The sequence below is a fragment of the Myxocyprinus asiaticus genome, chromosome 30, assembly GCF_019703515.2.
Source record: "Myxocyprinus asiaticus isolate MX2 ecotype Aquarium Trade chromosome 30, UBuf_Myxa_2, whole genome shotgun sequence".
In the NCBI taxonomy this organism is placed as follows: Eukaryota; Metazoa; Chordata; class Actinopteri; order Cypriniformes; family Catostomidae; genus Myxocyprinus; species Myxocyprinus asiaticus.
Genome location: NC_059373.1, coordinates 4,884,643 through 4,906,437, shown reverse-complemented (window position 1 = coordinate 4,906,437; position 21,795 = coordinate 4,884,643). Strand labels below are relative to the sequence as shown.

The window sequence follows — 21,795 nt, the reverse complement described above, 5'->3', positions numbered from 1 at the left end:
GTAGTGGGACATCCCTAATTATAATACTTACCCATTCATAGTTAAACCTTAGAGTATAATGCATTATAACACAATAAATAATAAAGCACTTATAATGTATTATATATATATATATTATGGTTTAAATAAAGTGACAAAAGCAATGTCTTAAAAATATCTTACAGATGTTTATAAGTAGTTATAAGACACTACAAGTCAAGCTTGTAAAATGGAAATTATATTCAAATGCACAAAATACAAGGAACACACAATGTCAATTTTGAGACAATAAGAAAAGCACTACAAGGTTAAAATATATCAGCAACTGTCATTTGAGGAAAAAAAAAAAAAAAAAAAATATTATATATATATATATATATATATATATATATATATATATATATATATATATATATACATACAGGCGCATCTCAATAAATTAGAGTGTCGTGGAAAAGTTCATTTATTTCAGTAATTCAACTCAAATTGTGAAACTCGTGTATTAAATAAATTCAATGCACACAGACTGAAGTAGTTTAAGTCTTTGGTTCTTTTAATTGTGATGATTTTGGCTCACATTTAACAAAAACCCACCAATTCACTATCTCAAAAAATTAGAATACATCATAAGACCAATTAAAAAAAACATTTTTAGTGAATTGTTGGCCTTCTGGAAAGTATGTTAATTTACTGTATATGTACTCAATACTTGGTAGGGGCTCCTTTTGCTTTAATTACTGCCTCAATTCGGCGTGGCATGGAGGTGATCAGTTTGTGGCACTGCTGAGGTGGTATGGAAGCCCAGGTTTCTTTGACAGTGGCCTTCAGCTCATCTGCATTTTTTGGTCTCTTGTTTCTCATTTTCCTCTTGACAATACCCCATAGATTCTCTATGGGGTTCAGGTCTGGTGAGTTTGCTGGCCAGTCAATCACACCAACACCATGGTCATTTAACCAACTTTTGGTGCTTTTGGCAGTGTGGGCAGGTGCCAAATCCTGCTGGAAAATGAAATCAGCATCTTTAAAAAGCTGGTCAGCAGAAGGAAGCATGAAGTGCTCCAAAATGTCTTGGTAAACGGGTGCAGTGACTTTGGTTTTCAAAAAACACAATGGACCAACACCAGCAGATGACATTGCACCCCAAATCATCACAGACTGTGGAAACTTAACACTGGACTTCAAGCAACTTGGGCTATGAGCTTCTCCACCCTTCCTCCAGACTCTAGGACCTTGGTTTCCAAATGAAATACAAAACTTGCTCTCATCTGAAAAGAGGACTTTGGACCACTGGGCAACAGTCCAGTTCTTCTTCTCCTTAGCCCAGGTAAGACGCCTCTGACATTGTCTGTGGTTCAGGAGTGGCTTAACAAGAGGAATACGACAACTGTAGCCAAATTCCTTGACATGTCTGTGTGTGGTGGCTCTTGATGCCTTGACCCCAGCCTCAGTCCATTCCTTGTGAAGTTCACCCAAATTCTTGAATCGATTTTGCTTGACAATCTCATAAGGCTGCGGTTCTCTCGGTTGGTTGTGCATCTTTTTCTTCCACACTTTTTCCTTCCACTCAACTTTCTGTTAACATGCTTGGATACAGCACTCTGTGAACAGCCAGCTTCTTTGGCAATGAATGTTTGTGGCTTACCCTCCTTGTGAAGGGTGTCAATGATTGTCTTCTGGACAACTGTCAGATCAGCAGTCTTCCCCATGATTGTGTAGCCTAGTGAACCAAACTGAGAGACCATTTTGAAGGCTCAGGAAACCTTTGCAGGTGTTTTGAGTTGATTAGCTGATTGACATGTCACCATATTCTAATTTTTTGAGATAGTGAATTGGTGGGTTTAGTTAAATGTGAGCCAAAATCATCACAATTAAAAGAACCAAAGACTTAAACTACTTCAGTCTGTGTGCATTGAATTTATTTAATACACGAGTTTCACAATTTGAGTTGAATTACTGAAATAAATGAACTTTTCCACGACATTCTAATTTATTGAGATGCACCTGTATATGCATGTTGATCACACATGCAGCCAAATCTTTGTCACATACACAAAACACACAATAATAATAAAACTCATTCTATACTGAATCTATTAAAAATTTTTTTTTTTTTTTTTTTTTTGTGCATCTTATTTGGAGACTTATTTTAATATAACCTCCAGTAAATGAGTTTGACTTGTAATGTATTGTATGTATGCATGTATGGTACTTATACGATTAACTTTAATAACTTCTGCTGATAAAATTGGTTATCGATTGTGTTATAATGCATTATACTCTTTAAGGGATAACTATGAATAGGTTAAGTAATATAATGAACTATAACTGTAGAAACAATTATTTATGAGAAGTTCATACATTTTATAAGGTGTTTTATGCAACATTATGAATGCAGTAAAATGCATTTATAGTGCCTTTAAGCTGCATTATAAATATTGACTTCATAGAAAGATAATTACCATTATGTTTAAGTAATCATCATTAGCAAGAATATGACATAAAAAAATTACTGAAATACTTAAGAGTTTTTGGACTAATTAAGGCAAGCATTACTACTTCTATTGCTCATAATTAGGGTTTTTCAAAAGCCCTTACCCACTTATGATTTCCACCTTGTGGATGATAAAACAGATACAAATATTCACCATACACTTAAACTAAAGAAGGATCCCAAGCCATACGTAAGTCCTAAAATATCGGGAAGGGCTCTTTTCACAAACTGGGCGGGAGGGGGGCTGTTACAAAGCACCTTGTCAACCGCTTCACAATTTTATAGCAACCAGCCAGAAAACTCTAGCACCCACACAGTAACTGCTAAAAACAGCCTGATAAAAATAATGTGACTGTGGTGACATTTTTGATAATTGATGTTACTTGGTTCATTAAACGTATAGCTGCAGTTCCGAGGTGAAAGCGAGTTAAATATTCTCCCAAACAGATAAGGTTTTAAGGTTCATAATCTCTCAAGTTTTAAATCAACAAAACCTCCATACCCTAAACCTAACCGATAATGTCAAAAAAGCAAATGTGACAGAAATGTGGAGGCAGACAGATCTTTAAAAGACATTTTGAACTATTCAGGATGTAATGTTAAATCCGAACCACCGTGGGTGACTAAATTTGAGCCTCATCCATATTTCTATCAGCCTATCCTCTTTATATGTTATTGTGTCTTTTTATGACAAAATAAATTCAGCGTGGCCGACGAAAGTTGTGATGCACCTCTGGAATATCTGCTACTATCTTTTAATGCAGCGGCGAGATGTGCAACTCTTCTAAAATGCATCATTTTGAAACGATAATAAACTTGGGAAGGATTAACGTTAAGACACTTTTTTGCCCTTGTGGTCACGTAATTAAGATAAATACAGTGATGCCGAAAATTGAGACCACACAACAAACATGCACATGTTTACTTGGCAACCTCAATGGGATCTAACCACAGACTTCTATTGTTTCATTGCCTGGTACCGGTTTCAGCCATGCCGCAAAATCTTTGCAAAAAAATTTGCACTTCCCCATGTCGTCGCTAGCTAGCAGACAGTGCATCTGCTCTGAGCATCCTGGCCGCAAACAAAATATAAGTGTTGTTGGTTCCGCTATCCTGATCTGCGTAACGTTAATGCGGGAGGCATTCGGCAAATTATTTAAAAAAACTGATGTGCAATGTCAGAAAAAACAATTCATAAAATCCTACTTCCCATTTCTTAGCATTTTTAAGACTTCTGAAAGATTGATTTAAGACATTTTAATACCAATTAAGGCCATATTTTTAGATTGATGAATTCAATGCCTTTTAAGACTTTTTAAGGATCCCTGGGAAACCCTGTTTATATACAAACCGTTGTTCCAGTGGAGGACGTCCCAAAATGTCCCCTAGGGGAAGTTTTGTCGGGTTTAGCTCACATCTAGGGACAAATCTGTCTCCAAAGTACAGGTAAGTAAACCCACAAATACAGAGCTCAGTCAAAGGACACCTCCACCACAACTTCAAAAGAAAGTGTGTGTGTTTGTGAGTGTTTTGCACTCACAGCCCGTAGAGGCCACCTGCTCAGTCACCGATGCTGAAAGCAGTCTGGGATTAGAGTACACACACACACACATACACACACACACACACAGCCCAAAGACAACACTTTTCATATTTACGTGTGTGTGGAATACTGCTAAGAGCCATGCGTTGTCTTATTTTCCATCCTCAAAAACGCACAGACGGCATGTGTAAGAGCAGTGTGTAAAGTCTTTATTCAAAGAGAGCGCACATCAAAACAGTCGAGTCATGGGAAATCGGAGATGGTTCGAGTGATCAGACTAATGCACAGACTCTTTTATGAGCTCAGAACAATCAGAGCAGCCTTTGAACTGCAGACCCATTACAGCACTCGTACTGTATCAAAAAACACTGCAGCATTTACCACATGATAGAGAGCAGGACAACTTCCAGAGTCTGTTCAATACCTAGTGAGCTTCCTTGATGCTTCCTGCCTACATATAAAGCAGCCTTTTAAGGCAGTATCCCGAAACGTCATAAGTGAGCGAATTGGAACGCTCTACGCAGGCAGAAATTGGACTTAGATTCGATTTGCAATTGATTTCAATCCAGGTGATGCGAGAAGACTGACGCAATTGTCTAATAAGCATAAATATTAGTATACAAATTCTGAGTTTTTTATTTTTATTATCATAACTAAGCATCATAGAAATTGCACTCCTCTTGCGAAGCACACAGGAAACTCGCCTTGCAATTGATTTCAATACAGATAACACAAGAGAAACGAAACAATATATGCAAAAATATATGTAGCACACACATATTTTGAGTAAAATATTTGGTTTAAACTATTTTTTTTTGTCTTGCTCGCTTATAGTTTCTGTTAGACTGTGGCCGACACTAATTTTATTAGTTTCAGAGCGTAATAATGTAGGCTTGTATGTGTGCACATTAAATGTCCACAGTGCATTCTGTGCGTTTTGCTCATCACCTGCATTGTGGACACAAAACGCTCTGGGTTCTCGCTATTTTCCCTTTCGCGCAATTCCAAATACTGCAGAGACACATTTTGTGGACACGCTTTGCTGTTGCCATATACAACAAGTGCAAATGAATCATGTGATCCATGACTAGTCAACAAAGACCAAACTACAGCTGCAACAATTAATCTATTAAATATTGAAGTAATCGCTAATAAAAATAATCGACAATCGATAAGCGAGAAATTTGCAATGTGCACAGAGAAGCACCGTCAGTGACGTAACTTTACACTGGTAAAATATGTGTTTAAATGGTAAAACTTATTTAATGGCTGAGATGAGGTGAAGTGGAAAAATAACACAACCGCACTGTAACATTTTTTTAATAAAATACAAGAAATAAAATCAATCGATCAGTCGAAGAAATAATAATCACATTTTAAAATAATTGTTTGTTGCAGTACTGGACCAAACACATCGACTAGTGGTAGACCTAATCATCTAATCGACGTAACCCTGTGTGTGTGCGCATACCTTTAGTGCTGAGTGTTTTAAATGTCAGCTCCAGTGTGTTCAGCGTCTCTGTGCCGATGTTCTCTAGCGTGATGGTCAGTTCTTGTGTTTCTCCGTTAAACAGTTGTAGGGACACACTGCTGGACAGATCTTCACTGGACAAATGAGCAGACCTGAACACAGAAGAAAAAGCAAAAAGAACGCCTTCATGACCACCCAAGTTCAACAAGAATGCAACTACTAACTTCACTACATTTCAATAGTGTGAAAGTAGCCAAGCGATTTTCAAAATACATTCGCTTTTCAAGAAACAAGCTATTTTTCAAGACGGATCTCTCAAGTATCTTATAGGTGCGCTCAGTCACTTTTTTGTTTGTGTAATTTTGGACTTACAGTGACACCTAACTGCGTGGATGCAGCATAATTTAATAGTTTTCAGTTACAGATGCCTTTGTAGAAAATCATTATTCACAGTCAGCCATGAATAATTCCATAATCCAAGAGTGAAAGTGTCCAATAACGGGACAGTTCCTGAGAATAAGCGAGTAGTATTCGGCTGGTCATGTGATCTCAACATGGCCGCCCCCATGAGGGGACCCTCTCCATGTACATTTAAACAGCTTTTATAAGGTTACTGATACTGTATGATGGGACTGTTCATGGGACTGAGTGTACGTTTAACATGCAAGCCGTTTGTAGGTTGACTTCCCCGAAAACGGTAAATTCTGTGTCTTTGTGACACTATCAAGACACTATCGCTCTGTTTGAGCATCCTGATCACTACGACACAGCAACACTGGCTCAGCCAATGGCTTATGTTTAGGGAAGAACTATCTGTTTACCCAACCGACTGCAGATGGGAAGTGTATTTGGAAAATCAGTCTGATAACAATCATTGTTGCAACTTTTGGTGATGCAAAAATGATACACTTAAGCTTTAAATTATGATTCGTTTGTTGATTTGGCAAGCTACACCAACACAAATCCAGATAAAACAGATCTTTAAGAAAAACGAATACCAAAAAAAATTGAGACTTCATCTTTGCCGTTATTATAATGGCTTGCAAATAGCAAACTTCTAATTTCTTGAGAATAGCTTGCGGCAGAACTCCATGTTATATAAACGCTCAATTAAGACATCGTGTCATCCACGTTCATTCCCATTAATCTTCCTTAAGTGTCTTTTTCTTCTTTTAGGTTCTGTAGAGAAATTCCAGCTAATCTTTTAAAAGTTTTAACCCATTTATTTACGTCTTCACTCTCCTTTGCTTTAGTTTAAGAACTTTTTATTCAAGCTCTGTGATGTTTGGCTCCCAAATGAAGATCAGTCAGAATGTGGGCATCATGCTATTATTATTTATTTTTTATATTTTTTGAAGCATTTGCACTAATACTTTGTTAACTTATACTTCGGGTCTACTTTATTTTTCTGTGTGCTGTTCCATCTTGCATGTCTAGAAAAACTGGGCAGCACGTGGATAATCCGCTTGTCCTGTGCAGATAACAAAATAACTGCGCAAGACGTAGCGCACGCCAAAAACCAATGAATATTTTGGCAAAGTGGTGTACCTAAAATCACAAAAAATGTGTGTGCTTATTTGCCAGTTCACAATGCCATCGAATGTGGCTGATCCAATCAGATTTTAGGGACGGAACTATCCGTAGCCATAACTATAAGTAGCCATGCACTAAGAGTAATAGTGTACAGTCAGACGGTCATTGTCGCAAAAATATAAAAAATATTTTCTCATCAGGGTTTATTTTGCGCAATGACTGGCTGACTGTATAATATCCCTTTAAATTAGTTATTTTGTTCCAGATTTTATTTTAAACTAATTTTCTTGTGTGCTGCTAAGTTGCAAACACTTTAGCAATACCAATGTGCTGTCATATGCCATTAAAGCATATTAAAATGAAACTAAAAAGCAAAGAGAGAGAGAATGAGAGGTGGAAAATGAGAAAAATACGCTGCTGGATTTTAAAAGTAGAGCAGATATCAACTACTCCTACAGTATGACAGCAGTTACAGTGGGGGAGGTTAAAATCACTGTCACCCCAGCACACTTAAAACACACACTCACACACACCACACAGAGCGTGCTCTCCCTAGATACCTAAACACTGCAGTGTATTGTTTCATAATCTTTACTCTTTTTACCATAGTTTCTCTCACACAAACATTGGTTTCCAGTGCTGTCAGATGTTGAGTTACAGTTCTGCACAACTCAAAGACTCAGAGGTAGCTCTTTTTAAAGTTCTGTAGACATAATGTCTAATGTCATAATGAGTTCTCAGAGGTATCCAAGCTACAACATGTTTTAGTTGAACAGCACCTGATTTGGCATCAGCCTTTAAATGAAAAGAAAATGAAAAATTCTAGGACAGAAAATAATAATATTAGTGTTATTATATCATGTATTGTATCGTATTGTATCCCATATACAGGGCTGGGTAGATCTTCATTTGAACGATCTTTATATTGATTCTTAAAACCTAAGATCATTCATTTAATATGTGAAAATCAGCATCAAGGTCCTTTCACTGCGTGTTGAGAGTATAAGTCTGGTTTGACTTGTTCTGTTTATATATATATATATATATATATATATATATATATATATATATATATATATATATATATATATATATATACACACACACACACACAGCTCTGAAAAAAACAAGAGAACACTGCAAAATTATCAGTTTCTCTGGATTTACTTTTTATAGGTATGTGTTTAAGTAAAATGCAAAAAAAAAAAAAAAAAAAAAAACAACAAAAAAAAACCCAACAGCTAATTTGAACTGAACTGAATTGAGAGAGAGAGAGAGAGAGAGAGAGAGAGGGTGGGGGAGAAGAGAAGAGATCAAATCAAATCCCTTTATTGTCACTCAACTATATACACAAGTGCAACAGTAGGTAAAAGTTTTGGGTGTGGTTCCAAGCAACATAGCAGTATGACAATTACAATAAACATCTGATTTACAAAACACAAATTTACACATCTTGTTACACAATGCAATATACACTATACACCTAATAATATACAATATACAGTACACACAAAATAAGAAGACTGTATACAATAAAAAATGTAATCAGTGGAAATAAATATGAAGTGTTGTGTTGACATTCAGCTGTCGGTTGATAGTCAGTTGCCAGTGTGTTATTAAGAGAAGTATAAAATGTCCAGTCTGAGGCTAATAAAGTGCTGATATATGTATCGTGAGCGATCAAGAGTTCAGAAGTCTGATTGCTTGGGGGAAGAAGATGTCATGAAGTCAGCTGGTGCGGGTCCTCATGCTGCGATTCAAGGACATGCTGTGACACCACCTGCCTGATGGTAGCAGTGAGAGCAGCCCATGGCTAGGGTGGCTGGAGTCTCTGATGATTCTCCAAGCTTTTCTCACACACCGCCTGGTGTAGATCTCCTGGAGGGAGGGAATCTCACCTCCGATGATGAGTCTGGCTGTTCGCACCACTCTTTGCAGGGCTTTGCGGTTGAGGGCGGTGCAGTTGCCATACCAGGCAGTGATGCAGCCAGTCAGGATGTTCTCTACAGTACTGGTGTAGAAACGTGTGAGGATGTGGCGGTTCATTCCAAACTTCCTCAGCCGTTTCATGAAGAAGAGGCGCTGGTGAGCCTTCTTTCCAATGGCCTCAGTGTGGACGAACCGTGTGAGTTCCTCAGTGATGTGGACACAGATGAACTTGAAGCTGCTGACTCTCTCCACTGGTGCTCCATTAATGGTGATGGGGCTGTGTTCTCTGTCTTTTCTCCTCAAGTCCACCACAAGCTCCTTGGTCTTACTGATATTGAGGGAGAGGTTGTGCTCCTGACACCAGCATGTCAGAGTGTGCACCTCCTCTCTGTAGGCTGTTTCATCAATGTCAGTGATCAGACCTACTACCGTGGTATCATCAGCGAACTTAATGATGGCACTGGAGCAATGTGTTGCCACACAGTCATGTGTGTACAGGGGATACAGGAGTGGGCTGAGAACCCAGCCTTGCAGTGCTCCACTGTTGAGGGTCAGTGATGAGGAGATGTTGCTGCCCATTCTAACCACCTGATGTCTACCTGACAAGAAGTCCAGGATACAGCTGCACAGTGAGCTGTTTAAGCCCAGAGCCCAGAGTTTCACATCAAGCTTGGAGGGCACTATGGTGTTGAATGCTGAGCTGCAGTCTACAAACAGCATTCTCACATATGTGTTCCTTTTTTCCAGGTGGGAGAGAGCAGTATGTAGTGTAAGTGCAATGGCATCATCAGTGGAGCAGCTGTTGCGGTAAGCAAACTGCAGTGAGTCCAGTGAGGCAGGCAGCACAGAGCAGATGTAATCTCTGATTAGTCTCTCAAAGCATTTGCTGATGATGGGGGTCATAGCAACAGGATGCCAGTCATTTAAGCAAGTGATTTTGGATTGCTTTCGTACAGGCACAATAGTAGACATTTTAAAGCATGTGGGGACCACAGACAAGGAGAGGGAAAGGTTGAAAATGTCCGTAAATCACCAGCCAATTGGTTAGCGTATGCTCTGATGACGTGGCCCGGAATGCCGTCTGGACCCGCGGTTTTACGGATATTCACCCATCGGAAGGATCAGGTTACGTCCGCTACAGAGATGGAGAGTGAACTAACCTCTGTAGCTTCGACCGCAAAAGCTCTCTCCGCAAGGTGTTATTTCCCTCAAAATGAGCATAAAATGTATTAAGCTCATCTGGAAGAGAGGCAGCGGTATTCACAGAGTTTTTATTCCCTTTGAAGTCTGTGATGATATTAATTCCCTGCCACATGCTTCCAGAGTCGGTGTTGAACTGTCCTTCAATCTTGTCCCTATACTGGTGTTTGGCTACTCTGATAGTTTTGCAGAGGGCATAACTGGCTTGTTAATGCTCCTCTGCATTCCCGGAATTAAAAGCGGAGGTCCGAGCATTAAGCGCTGCACGAACATTGCTATTAATCCACGGTTTTTGGTTAGGGTAGATCTGTATTGTTTTGGTCGGCACTACATCATCTATGCACTTCCTGATGAAACACGTTACGATATCAGCGTAGACCTCGATGTCGTCATCTGAGGCGGACCGGAACATCTCCCAGTCCATGTGATAAAAACAGTCCTGTAGCATAGAATCTGATTGGTCTGACAGCACTGGATCGTTCTGAGGGCGGGTGCTTCCTGCTTCATGTTTCAGTTTCTGTCTGTAAGCGGGCAGAAGGAGAACAGAAGAGTGGACAGATTTGCCAAATGGTGGGCAGGGGAGGGATCTGTAGCCATCCCGGAAGGGAGAGTAGCAATGGTCCAAAACCCGGTCCCCTCGTGTGTTGCAACTGATGTGTTGGAAGTATTTTGGTGCGATTGACTTGAAGTTGGCTTTGTTAAAGTCCCCGGTCACAATGAACGTGGCCTCAGGGTGCACGGTTTCCAGCTCACTTATACTCCCATACAGTTCCTTGAGTGGCCGGTCTGTGTCGGCTTGTTGGGGGATATACACAGCTGTGATAATGACTGCTGTGAATTCCCTCGGTAGCCAGAATGGCCGACACAGAAGCATGAGAAATTCCACATCAGGAGAGCAGAAAGACTTGATAGAATGTACGTTCCTCTGATCACACCAAGATTTGTTGATCATAAAACATACACCACCTCCTCTGCTTTTACCTGAGAGGTCTTTCACTCTGTCCGCTCGGTGCACTGAGAACCCCACGGGATCTCCGCAGACATCCAAGTTTCTGTAAGGCAGATAATGCAGCAGTCCCTCGTCTCTCGTTGGAAAGAGATCCGTGCTCTCATCTCACAGAGCTTGTTATCCAGAGACTGAACATTTGCCAGTAGAATGCTGGGTAGCGGGGGTCAATTTGCGCAACATCTTAGTCTGACAAGAACGCCAGCTCTCCTTCCCCTTTTCCGGCTATGCTTCCGCGGCCGGGCTGCCCAGATAAAGGTCTCCACAGTCGTGTTTGAAAACAGTGGGTCCCATTGAGGAATTTCAAGTCCGGTTTTCAGTGCGCTATTGAAGAACCAATGTCCAAAAGTGTTTGTCTATCGTAGACAATAAGGCAGATGACATCCAAGATGAAAAACACAAGAATTGTAGACAAAAAATAAAAATAAACTGCAACATTGTGTCGGAGCTCACAGCGCAGCAGCCATATTTGGTGCCAGAGAGGAGAAGAGAAGAGAAGAGAAGAGAAGAGAAGAGAAGAGAGAAAATGAGACAAGACCTTGGTAAGGACGTGCAGAGTTGTAGCCGTGGGAGTGACGGCACCACCTCCACCATACAGCCACTGCTCTTTACCCCGCTCAGGCCCTCCAGGAGACAGTCACTGCTCACCCCAAACACTGATGTGTGGTAACCTGCTCAACACACACAAAACCAATACAATTACTTGAAATCATCCATTAACATGTGAACAAAACATGTTCTGTTTCATAATCACAGATTACACTAATGATATCCAGTAAAGGCAATTAGAGCTCATTAAAGTCCTCTAATACACTGTCATGGTTTGTAGACATTAAGAAGTGGCCACAAGACAAGGATCAATGAATTTATCCTTTTTTAATGAGGAGATATTTAGCTTATTTATTCAAGAGAAAAGCTTGACTTGTTATGAGGCAGCGTTGATTTCTGTTTTACTGTTTCTGTTCATTGCATTATTGCCCAGAATAAATGTTCTGCACAAACTAATCTATATATTTTTTTTCTGATTTCAATACTGTATTGGTTTTGGAACAGTCTGGCTGGTAGTTAAAGACAATGATTAAACTAACAGTTAATTCTGTCTGATTAAAAGAAAATTGGTAATAGTTACTCTAATTAATTACCCTGGTTGTACTGTGCAGGATTCAACAACAACAAGTTATTATAGTAATAACATGTAAAAAAAAATAAAAAAAGATAATCCTTCATCAAAATCGAATAACCTTTTCTGCCTCTAAAGTATGCGTGGGTGCAGAGTAATAGCTTTCACCAATAATATCATAGCCTGACATGTTTTACAGTCATGCCCAAATTTAACAATCAAATCAAATCCCAGCTGTTAAACTCACCGTTGACTGTGATGTTTCCTGCGGTGCGTGGAACTCCAACCAAAGTAACCGGGTAGAGGCCAGACTCAGCTGGCAATGACAGAGCAGCAGGCAGGGACTCGAAATCTACACCTGACGTCAACAGACCCTGATGCACACAAACACATAGAGAGAGAAAAATTTGAAGTTAAACTCAAACATTGCATTCTGAGATGCTATTCTTCTCACCTCAATTGTACAGAGTGGTTATCTGAGTTACCGTAGACTTTGTCAGTTTGAACCAGTCTGGCCATTCTCTGTTGATCTCTCTCATCAACAAGGCATTTCCATCCACAGAACTACCACTCACTGGATGTTTTTCGTTTTTGGCACCATTCGGAGTTAAGTCTAGAGACTATTGTGCATGAAAATCCCAGAAGATCAGCAGTTACAGAAATACTCAAACCAGCCCGTCTGGCACCAACAATCATCCATGCGATTATCTAATCAGCCAATCATGTGGCAGCAGTGCATTGCATAAAATCATGCAGATATGGGTCAGGAGCTTCAGTTAATGTTCACATCAACCATCAGAATGGGGAAAAAAATGCGATCTCAGTGATTTGGACCGTGGTATGATTGTTGGTGCCAGATGGGCTGGTTTGAGTATTTCTGTAACTGCTGATCTCCTGGGATTTTCACACACAACAGTCTCTAGAATTTACTCAGAATGGTGCCAAAAACAAAAAACATCCAGTGAGTGGCAGTTCTGTGGATGGAAATGCCTTGTTGATGAGAGAGGTCAACAGAGGATGGCCAGACTGGTTCAAACTGACAAAGTCTATGGTAACTTAGATAGCCACTCTGTACAATTGTGGTGAGAAGAATATCATCTCAGAATGCTATTCTGAGATGCGGGTTGGTGCAGTTTTGGCGGCACGAGGGAGACCTACACAATATTAGGCAGATGGTTTTAATGTTGTGGCTGATCGGTGTGTATATATATATATATATATATATATATATATATATATATATATATATATATATATAGTATTATACTTGTGTCAGTATTCTACTTATATATTTATAATATATAAAACCAAAGATAGAAAGCAAAGAAAAAAGTACAAACGAACGAAAAGTTGGTGATGGACGAATGGTTGGAATTTTTTTGTTTTCTTTGCATTGTCATTCTTTTTTTTTTTTTTTTTTTACACTAAACATCACATAATCAATCATCTTGATATCTGATATGGAAGAGTTCCCAGCATGCTCTCCCTATTACCCATGGAGAAAATTGCTCTTGTTCACAGCACTACAGAGAAAGGAAACAGCGTTACTGGAATCACAGCAGTGGATGAGAGCGAGAGACAGAGACAGATTAAAAAAAGGACGCTTTCACCCTAGCTGCAGAGGTGAAGACGATTATTATCAAACCCCAAAAAATTTAGCTACTCCCTGCTGAGAATTTACCTGCTTTTTATTCAAACACAGACTCCATACAATGTAGTTTATGGGGTTTTATCATATTTGGCCAAATTAAACTATTACAAGCCAGACTCAAGAAAGAGGAAAATCGAGAGAACTTTCTATAGGCCCTTAAAGGGATAGTTCACACACAAATGAAAACTTTGTGATAATGTACACACTCATGTCATTCTAAACCCATTTGACTTTATTTCTTAGGCAGAACACAAAGACAATAATAAAGGGTGTTTATATGAGAAATAAAGAACAAAGAAAAACAAGAACAAGAATAAAAGATATTTGAGAAATGCTAACTAATGTAGCCTTTAGCATCACACAGAAAGCTACAAATAATTTATAATCTGCCTCATTCTATGAACAGAATCCACATACGATCAGAAAACGATGTTGTTGTATACACTGTGGGGGTTTGAAATAAGTTTTGAGCAGCAGAAATAGTTAAACTTGTGTAAATTGTCATGAACATTTAGCTTTATGCTAAGCTAAAATACCATTTCTAGCCCTTATTATAGCAGATGCAATAATATTTTATAATGAACTCTATCAAGAAAATCCATGTCAGATCATAATTTGCTTACTTTTGTAAGACCTTAGGTATTAGGGTAAAGATGAATACTGCAAAAATCATGTTCTTAATGGAGGTAATCCAAAGTAATCCATTTACATTACTGGCCTTAAGTAATCTAAAATAATATATTACAAGTTACATTTTACAACATGTATTGTGTGATCTGTAGAGGAATGCATTTGAAAAGTAACCCTCCCAATGCTGTATGTGTGTTCGTGCAAGAACTTGCATTGTTTAGCGTTAAAAACAGCAAACAAGACATAGTTGAGTGCTCAACCCTTACAAGCTAAAATTGCTTATAGCACCTTTAATGCCATTTTATTAAAGATTGACAGAAGAACCGTAAACAAGAAAGATGCATCAAAGATGTCTTCCTCATTCAAACTCTGTTGAGCAGAATTTATATTAGGCCACAAAATACAGCAAATCAGGATTTTTGGATTTGTATAGTCAACCCTTAATTAGCCATTAGGTACAATGAGAGATGTGATTAGCTCTTTAGTGCGCTGAAGCCTGGCTGTAAGTGCCTAACCTGTAAAACACTCTACTATCTTAAACCTGCGGCTCATATTTTGTGGAAAGTTTCAGTATTGTGTGGGCCCTATTTCAAAATAACTCATTTGCATTCCTTCTTGAAAAGGTTAATTAGCTTGACAGCTAATGCTAACAATCTGTAATTTTCTGCCCTGGACATCCAACGGTCGACATTTTCAGCAGCTGGTACAAAGACCCAGTGGAAATATTTCATCTTTTGGGTCTTGTATTATGTTCCACCTGACAAAAATTGTACAACCCATTTTCAAAAGCACCATGCCATTATCAAAGGCACTTAATTAAACCGAGGCCAAAATGAAATTAATACCTACAGGTGAAATATTTACAAAGCATGAACTGACATTATAAAATTAGAGCTTTCCATTAAGAAAGAGTTTGAGCTTTAAACATTTGTGTATTCATGCTTGTGCCCATCCCATGGAAAAGTGATTTAAAAAATATTAATAGGATTAATAAATTAAGTTTTAAGATTTTTTTTTTTTTTTTTTTTTTTTTTTTTTTTAATTGAACACTGTCCATTGCAATGAAGCAACTTCATCATTAAATAACTAATCATTAAATGGCCATCAATTTAGAAAGATGCCTTTTTCACACATTATGGTGTAGTACCAGCATCTACCAGCAGGGCTTTACTGCAAAAAAATTATTACATTTAAAGTTATTTCCTTACTAAGTGTATTTTTGTCTTGTTTTCCAGTAAAATATCTTAACATAAAATTTAAATTTAAATAAAGATACATTTACTTGAAAATAAAACTAATTATTTATTTTTATTTTTATTTTTTTTTTTATAAATCTAACAAAATTAAGTAAGGTTGATGCCAATGGTGTATGATTCCAAAAAAAAAACAACCCAGCCAAATGAATAAGAAAAATACACTTTTTTCTTCTTGTTTTATGCATAAAATTACAATTTTGTTAGATTTCTCTGAAAACAAGACTTAATATATTGTCATTTTGCTTCCAAAATACTTTAAAAGTATCTTGCTTTAAGGCATTTCATATATTTATCCGGAAAACAAAAAAATACTGAATAAGAAAATTATTTGTGCTGTGTAACTGGACTGTTCTAGCTAGCTAAAAGCTGACCGCCTACATGAGGTCACACAGGTCCATTCTGGAACCTTCTGTGGTGCCATTTGACAAGTTGTGATTGGCACAAGGGTTTATAGGGCACCATACTGATACCATCTGGGGGCAGATCTGGGCATGTCTGTAGCACTATTGAACACCTTTGGACTCATTTTTCCTTTTCACATACAGTGCAATCATAAAGTATTCAGAACCTTTCATTTTTTTCACATTTTGTTATGTTGCAGCCTTGTGCTAAAATGCTTTAAATTGTTTTTCTTTATCACATCAATCTACACTCCATACCCCATAATCACAAAGCAAAAACCAGATTTCTGATAACTTTGCAAATTTATTAAAAATAAAAAACTGAAATATCACACTGACATAAGTATTCAGACTCTGAACTCAGTTCTTAGTTGAAGCACCTTTGGCAGCGATTACAGCCTTAAGTCTTTTTGGGTATGATGCGACAAGCTTTGCACACCTGGATTTGGGGATTTTCTGCCGTTCTTCTCTGCAGATCCTCTCAAGCTCTGTCAGGTTGGATGTGGACTGTCGATGGACAGCTGTTTTCAGGTCTCTCCAGAGATGTTCGATTGGGTTCAAGTCTGGGATATGGCTGGGCCACTCAAGGACATTCACAGAGTTGTCCCTAAGCCACTCTTGCGTTGTCTTGGCTGTGTGCTTAGGGTCATTGTCCTGTTGGAAGGTAAACCTTCGGCTCAGTCTGAGGTCCTGAGTACTCTGGACCAGGTTTCCATTAAGGATATCTCTGTATTTTGCTCTGTTCAGCTGTCCTTCAACCCTGATCAGTACCCCAGTCCCTACCACTAAAAACACCCCCACAGCATGATGCTATCACCACCATGCTTCACCGATGGGATTGTTGGGCGCTTCGTTCAGGAGCAGGTTTGGTTATTAGCAATAATTAATAATTATCCAAGATAATTATTGATTATTAAAATCAATAGAATATTAATAAGGATTAATATCACTGGGGAACCAGACAGTATTGCAGTCTCACTATAGGATTGTTCTCTTAGGAAAGCCGATGTCCGGAGAACATCGACATTCAAAAGGAAAACAATGAAGGCTTTAATCCGAGCACTGACATCCCCTGCCAGTCCTTGACACAGGTGCATGCAGAACAATACCAAAACACTTCTCTTTAAAGTATAACAAAATTTATTAATGCAGTAATATCAATTAATAATCAATACAATGCAGTCAATAAACTCCCGACTTCCAACAACAAACTAAACAGCAACAAGATTAGATATGGTAACAAATAAGCCTATAATACATGCGAAGAAGGCATGTGTGTGTGTGAATGGGTGTACGTGTGTGTGTGTGTGTGTGTGTGTGTGTGTGTGTGTGTGTGTGTAAGGGGTGGAGTGCACAAAATGGCAGACATGGCTCTCGTGGAGAGTATGTCGTGCGAATGTGGGCTGAGAGACTGGTTAATGGCGTCTGCCAGTTTAACGTGTGTCTCCACTGGTACGATAACTTAGGAACAAAGCTGAGCTTTATCGCCAAGTTATCTACTCGCCAAACGTGTGTACGGGTATGTTTGTGAGGGGTCGTCTGTGTGTGCGGTCAGTACGAGAGAGAGAGAACAGATTGACGGCACCGAAGTCGGTTTTAGCAATCGTGGGGTAGAAGACAACTGTTAGTTTATCACTCAGAGACATGGTGAACGGCTTGTAATCCGTCCGCCGCGGTCACTGGTTCTTTAATGGATAAACTCAGTGTGCCGGTCTCACCCGCAATGGCGGAAACTGCACAAACAGTCCAACGAAGTTGGACAACAACACAGCAAATCTCATTCGTGGTAACAGTAAGTTCAGTAATACCTTGAGTATTATTAGCAGCAATGAGCGGACTCGGCGGTCCATAAACTGTACAAGCAATAACCTTGATACACAAGAATAACACAATATAATAATAATAATAATAATAATCTCTGCCCAGATGTAAACCTCTTACTTGAGTCGCATGAGGACACGGGTAGAATGTGTGTTCGTCCGTTGTTTGACTCCAACTCGGTTATTCGAAGCTCCGGTGATGACAGGAGGCCGTTTCCTCACTCTGTATGGCGGCTGATTCTTAGCGGGTCAGCGGAGAAAACAGCGAAGTCGACTCTGGTTGAAGAAGGAAGACAAATCTTCTCTCTTCACTTCTGCAGGCAAAAGGGTGAAGACGCGGATTGCTCGGTGGTCTCCTTTGGATCCATTAGCGTGCTCAGTGGAACACGGAGAAATCTCAACTCGTCCAGCGAGATGGAGATCGTATGGCCAAAATTTCAGGAATGTACGTTGCTTCCTTGGGCAACGAGGCTACATCTAGACGAGGCACATACTGTCGCTGGAAGCAAAGCGTCGAAGGAATTTCCAGGTTTTATACTCGATGACATCATGGTTGGGGGACACGTTCTGTCGTGTGTCTCATCCAACAGGAGTTGAGAGTTTAATCCTTCAGAATTTCACACATAGGTGTAAAGTGAACAAGGCTTCATGGGATCTGTAGTCTGTTTTGGACTCTCTTTGTTTGATTTTGGTGCCATTGTTGTGGCTGTGAGGCTTCTAGTATTCCTACAGGCCACAGTCAGGCTTTATGACTGTGTGTAGGCCTACCTTTGTCTCTTATCCGAGTACATGAGGCCCAATAGGATTGTATTGCGAAGGTGATGAGTGTTGCCTGGTTTCCTCCAGACATGTTGCTTGGAATTGAGGCTAAACAGTTCAATCCTCATTTCATCAGACCAGATAATCTTGTTTCTCACAGTCTGAGAGTCTTTTAGGTGCTTTCATTTGTCTTGCACAGAGGAGAGGCTTCTGTCTGGCCACTCTGCCATAAAGCCCAGATTGGTGGAGTGTTGCAGTGATGGTTGTCCTTCTGCAAGTTTCTCCCATCTCCACACATGGTCTCTTGAGCTCAACCTCGAGTTCCATCGGGTTCCATCGGGTTCTTGGTCACCTCTCTTACCAAGGCCCTTCTCCCCCGATTGCTCAGTTTGGTCGGGCGGCCAGCTCTAGTAAGAGTCCTGGTGGTTCCAAACTTATTCCATTTAAGAAATATGGAGGGCACTGTGCTCTTGGAAACCTTCAATGCAGCCGAAATTTGTTTGTAGCCTTCCCCAGATCTGTGCCTCGACACAATCCTGTCTCTGAGCTCTGCAGGCAGTTCCTTTGATCACATGGTTTGGTTTTTGCTCTGATATGCATTTTCAGCTGTGAGACCTTATATAGACAGGTGTGTGCCTTTCCAAATCATGTCCAATCAATTGAATTTGCCACAGGTGGACTCCAATCAAAGTGTAGAAACATCTCAAAGATGATCCAGAGAAATGGGATGCACCTGAGCTAAATTTCAAGTGTTACAGCAAAGGGTCTGCAAATGCTGCAACATAACAAAATGTGGGAAAAAAATGGGATCTGAATACTTTATAAATGCACTGTATATACACACACCTCTTCAAAAACCTCCCTGGTGGGAAAGGGGAAAAAAAACCTTCTGGATTGGATTTTATATATAAAAAGGCATACACCTGTGCCCTCGCTCCTAGATCTGTAGGGTGGTATTGGTCTAATGGTTATGCATCTGTGCTGCTTTCACAAAGGTTGTGGATTCAATCCAAGAGTCACTACTATCACAGTTCTGCTCCATCACTGTTTTACTCCTGAGGAAAGAAATTAAACCACAGACTGATGCTAACTTGCTATAGGTCTTTTTAGGTGAAAAAAGGGTATTCAGTTCCTTTTACAGTTCAGACCAAACCTATAGCCGTGTTCCAAAACCTGGTTCCAAAATGGTGAACTGACACTTAAAAAAAAAAAAAGCATCTCTGTTTTAAAGAGCTTCATGAACAAATGGTGCAACCATGAATTTTGTCATATCTCCTTAGTGCTCAATGCAATGCTTAAGCAATCCCAAAAGAAGCATGAAATAATAACATAAGAGCTCTTTTTCTCGCCGTTCTCTCTGACAGTGATGTGCACAGGGACATAAAGAGTAATATTGTAATGCCTCTGCAGGGGTCTCCTGATGGAAGATTTTGTTCTAAACTGTGATAAGGACATTAAAGTGTCAAGCTCAGGTTTTGAGTCTTTACAAAGGTAATTAAACTAAAGAGCACATGCACTTTAGCAAGCTGAAATCCAAAGACGAAGATGTCCGCTTATATAATGTACTCTCTTCTCTTTCACACACACACACACACACACACAAACTGTCTCTCTCAATCTGTCATCTTATTTTCCCTCTAATACAATTTTTCCTTTTTAATGACTATAATTAAATATTCAATTTTTTAATATATTGAATGGAAAGGAAATAAAAAAAGGAAAAGGAAAAAAGGAAAGGAAAAAGACAATGATCGAAAAACAAAAACACAAAACAAACAAATATAACAAAACAACAAAAACAAAACAACGAAAACCAAACAAACCAAAAAGCAAAGCAAAACAAAACAAAAACAAAACAACAAAACAAAACAGAAAATCAAAAAGAAAACAAAACAAAAAACAAAACAACCAAAAAGCAAAACCAAATCAAGACATTTAAACAAAACCAAACACAAACCAACCAAAACAACAAAACACTGAGCATTATTCATGGTAAAAATATAAACAGCCTCTTATGGAACATTTGTTTGTTTGTAAGTGAGTGGACTTGATGCTCACCATATTCTCTACACGTAGCTCAAATGGCATAGGGTTATAGACCATAAACTGCACCTCACACACGTCACCCTGCACCCATTGGAAATCTGCAATCAAATACATAGAAACATTGATCAAAAGCGGCACAGTGTATATACAATGTGTTTATATTATATATAAACACAGTATATAGTGTGTTTATATTTAGAAAAAAACAAAAACATGTCTAGCTCTGAAACTTAAGAAGATTCATTGATGTTGACAGGCCTAATCTATAATGCCAGCCTGCCTGCCAGTTTCCGGTTAAAGAAAAAAAAAACATTTGAAAAATGCCCCAAATGCTTTTATGCTGCATGAGCTTCAATGCATCACTCTGCAATGTAAATCTGATTAAATGCATCGCCAGTTGCAATATTTAATTTTCATACTTGGGGTCTTTAATAAACACAACGACAACCTTGTATGAGAATCTTTCCTAATGCAAATGGCCAAACGTATATGCATACCCAACAACACTCCCAATGTGCTTGTTAAATAATTTTTAATGCAATAATATCAGCATTTTCAGCTGAATAGTGTCCTTCATTTGAGCAGAAATCCAGAATTGGGATCCAAAGCAATGGAGCATTTTCCATTAAACCAGAGACGGAGTCTGATACTGATTAAGTGTTTCCAAACAATGGCCCCTCATTCCCTCAGGGAGGAGATATATTCACTGTATTATCTACAGTATGCTCAGAGATTTCATGCTCAAATTAACCGCAGCCCCTTCTCACACTAATAATCCGTCGCCGCCGAAAGCCATATGGAGTTCAGAACCAATCAATTATTTTCAAAGAATGAAAACCAAGAATTCTTGTCTGTCGTCTTTGAAAGACAGTGTAGGTTACTGTCAATGTTGCTGATGAACTTCATAAATTGTGGATTTAGTGTGTATTTGGAACTGAAAAGGAACTGTTTGGTCATTGT

The 21,795-nt window shown here is 39.0% G+C and overlaps 1 protein-coding gene across 2 annotated transcripts in view; it reads right to left on the bottom strand.

The window, feature by feature from the left end:
* LOC127420854 (trafficking protein particle complex subunit 9-like) overlaps positions 1–21,795 on the bottom strand; it is a 267,206-nt gene that overhangs the window by 172,686 nt on the left and 72,725 nt on the right. For both annotated transcript variants that reach the window (XM_051663428.1, XM_051663429.1), the window contains 4 exons: positions 20,848–20,933; positions 12,520–12,646; positions 11,691–11,823; positions 5,485–5,636 (listed from right to left, as the gene is read on the bottom strand). In XM_051663428.1, coding sequence (XP_051519388.1) covers positions 5,485–5,636; positions 11,691–11,823; positions 12,520–12,646; positions 20,848–20,933 — 498 coding nt within the window. The remainder of the gene's footprint in view (positions 1–5,484; positions 5,637–11,690; positions 11,824–12,519; positions 12,647–20,847; positions 20,934–21,795) is intronic.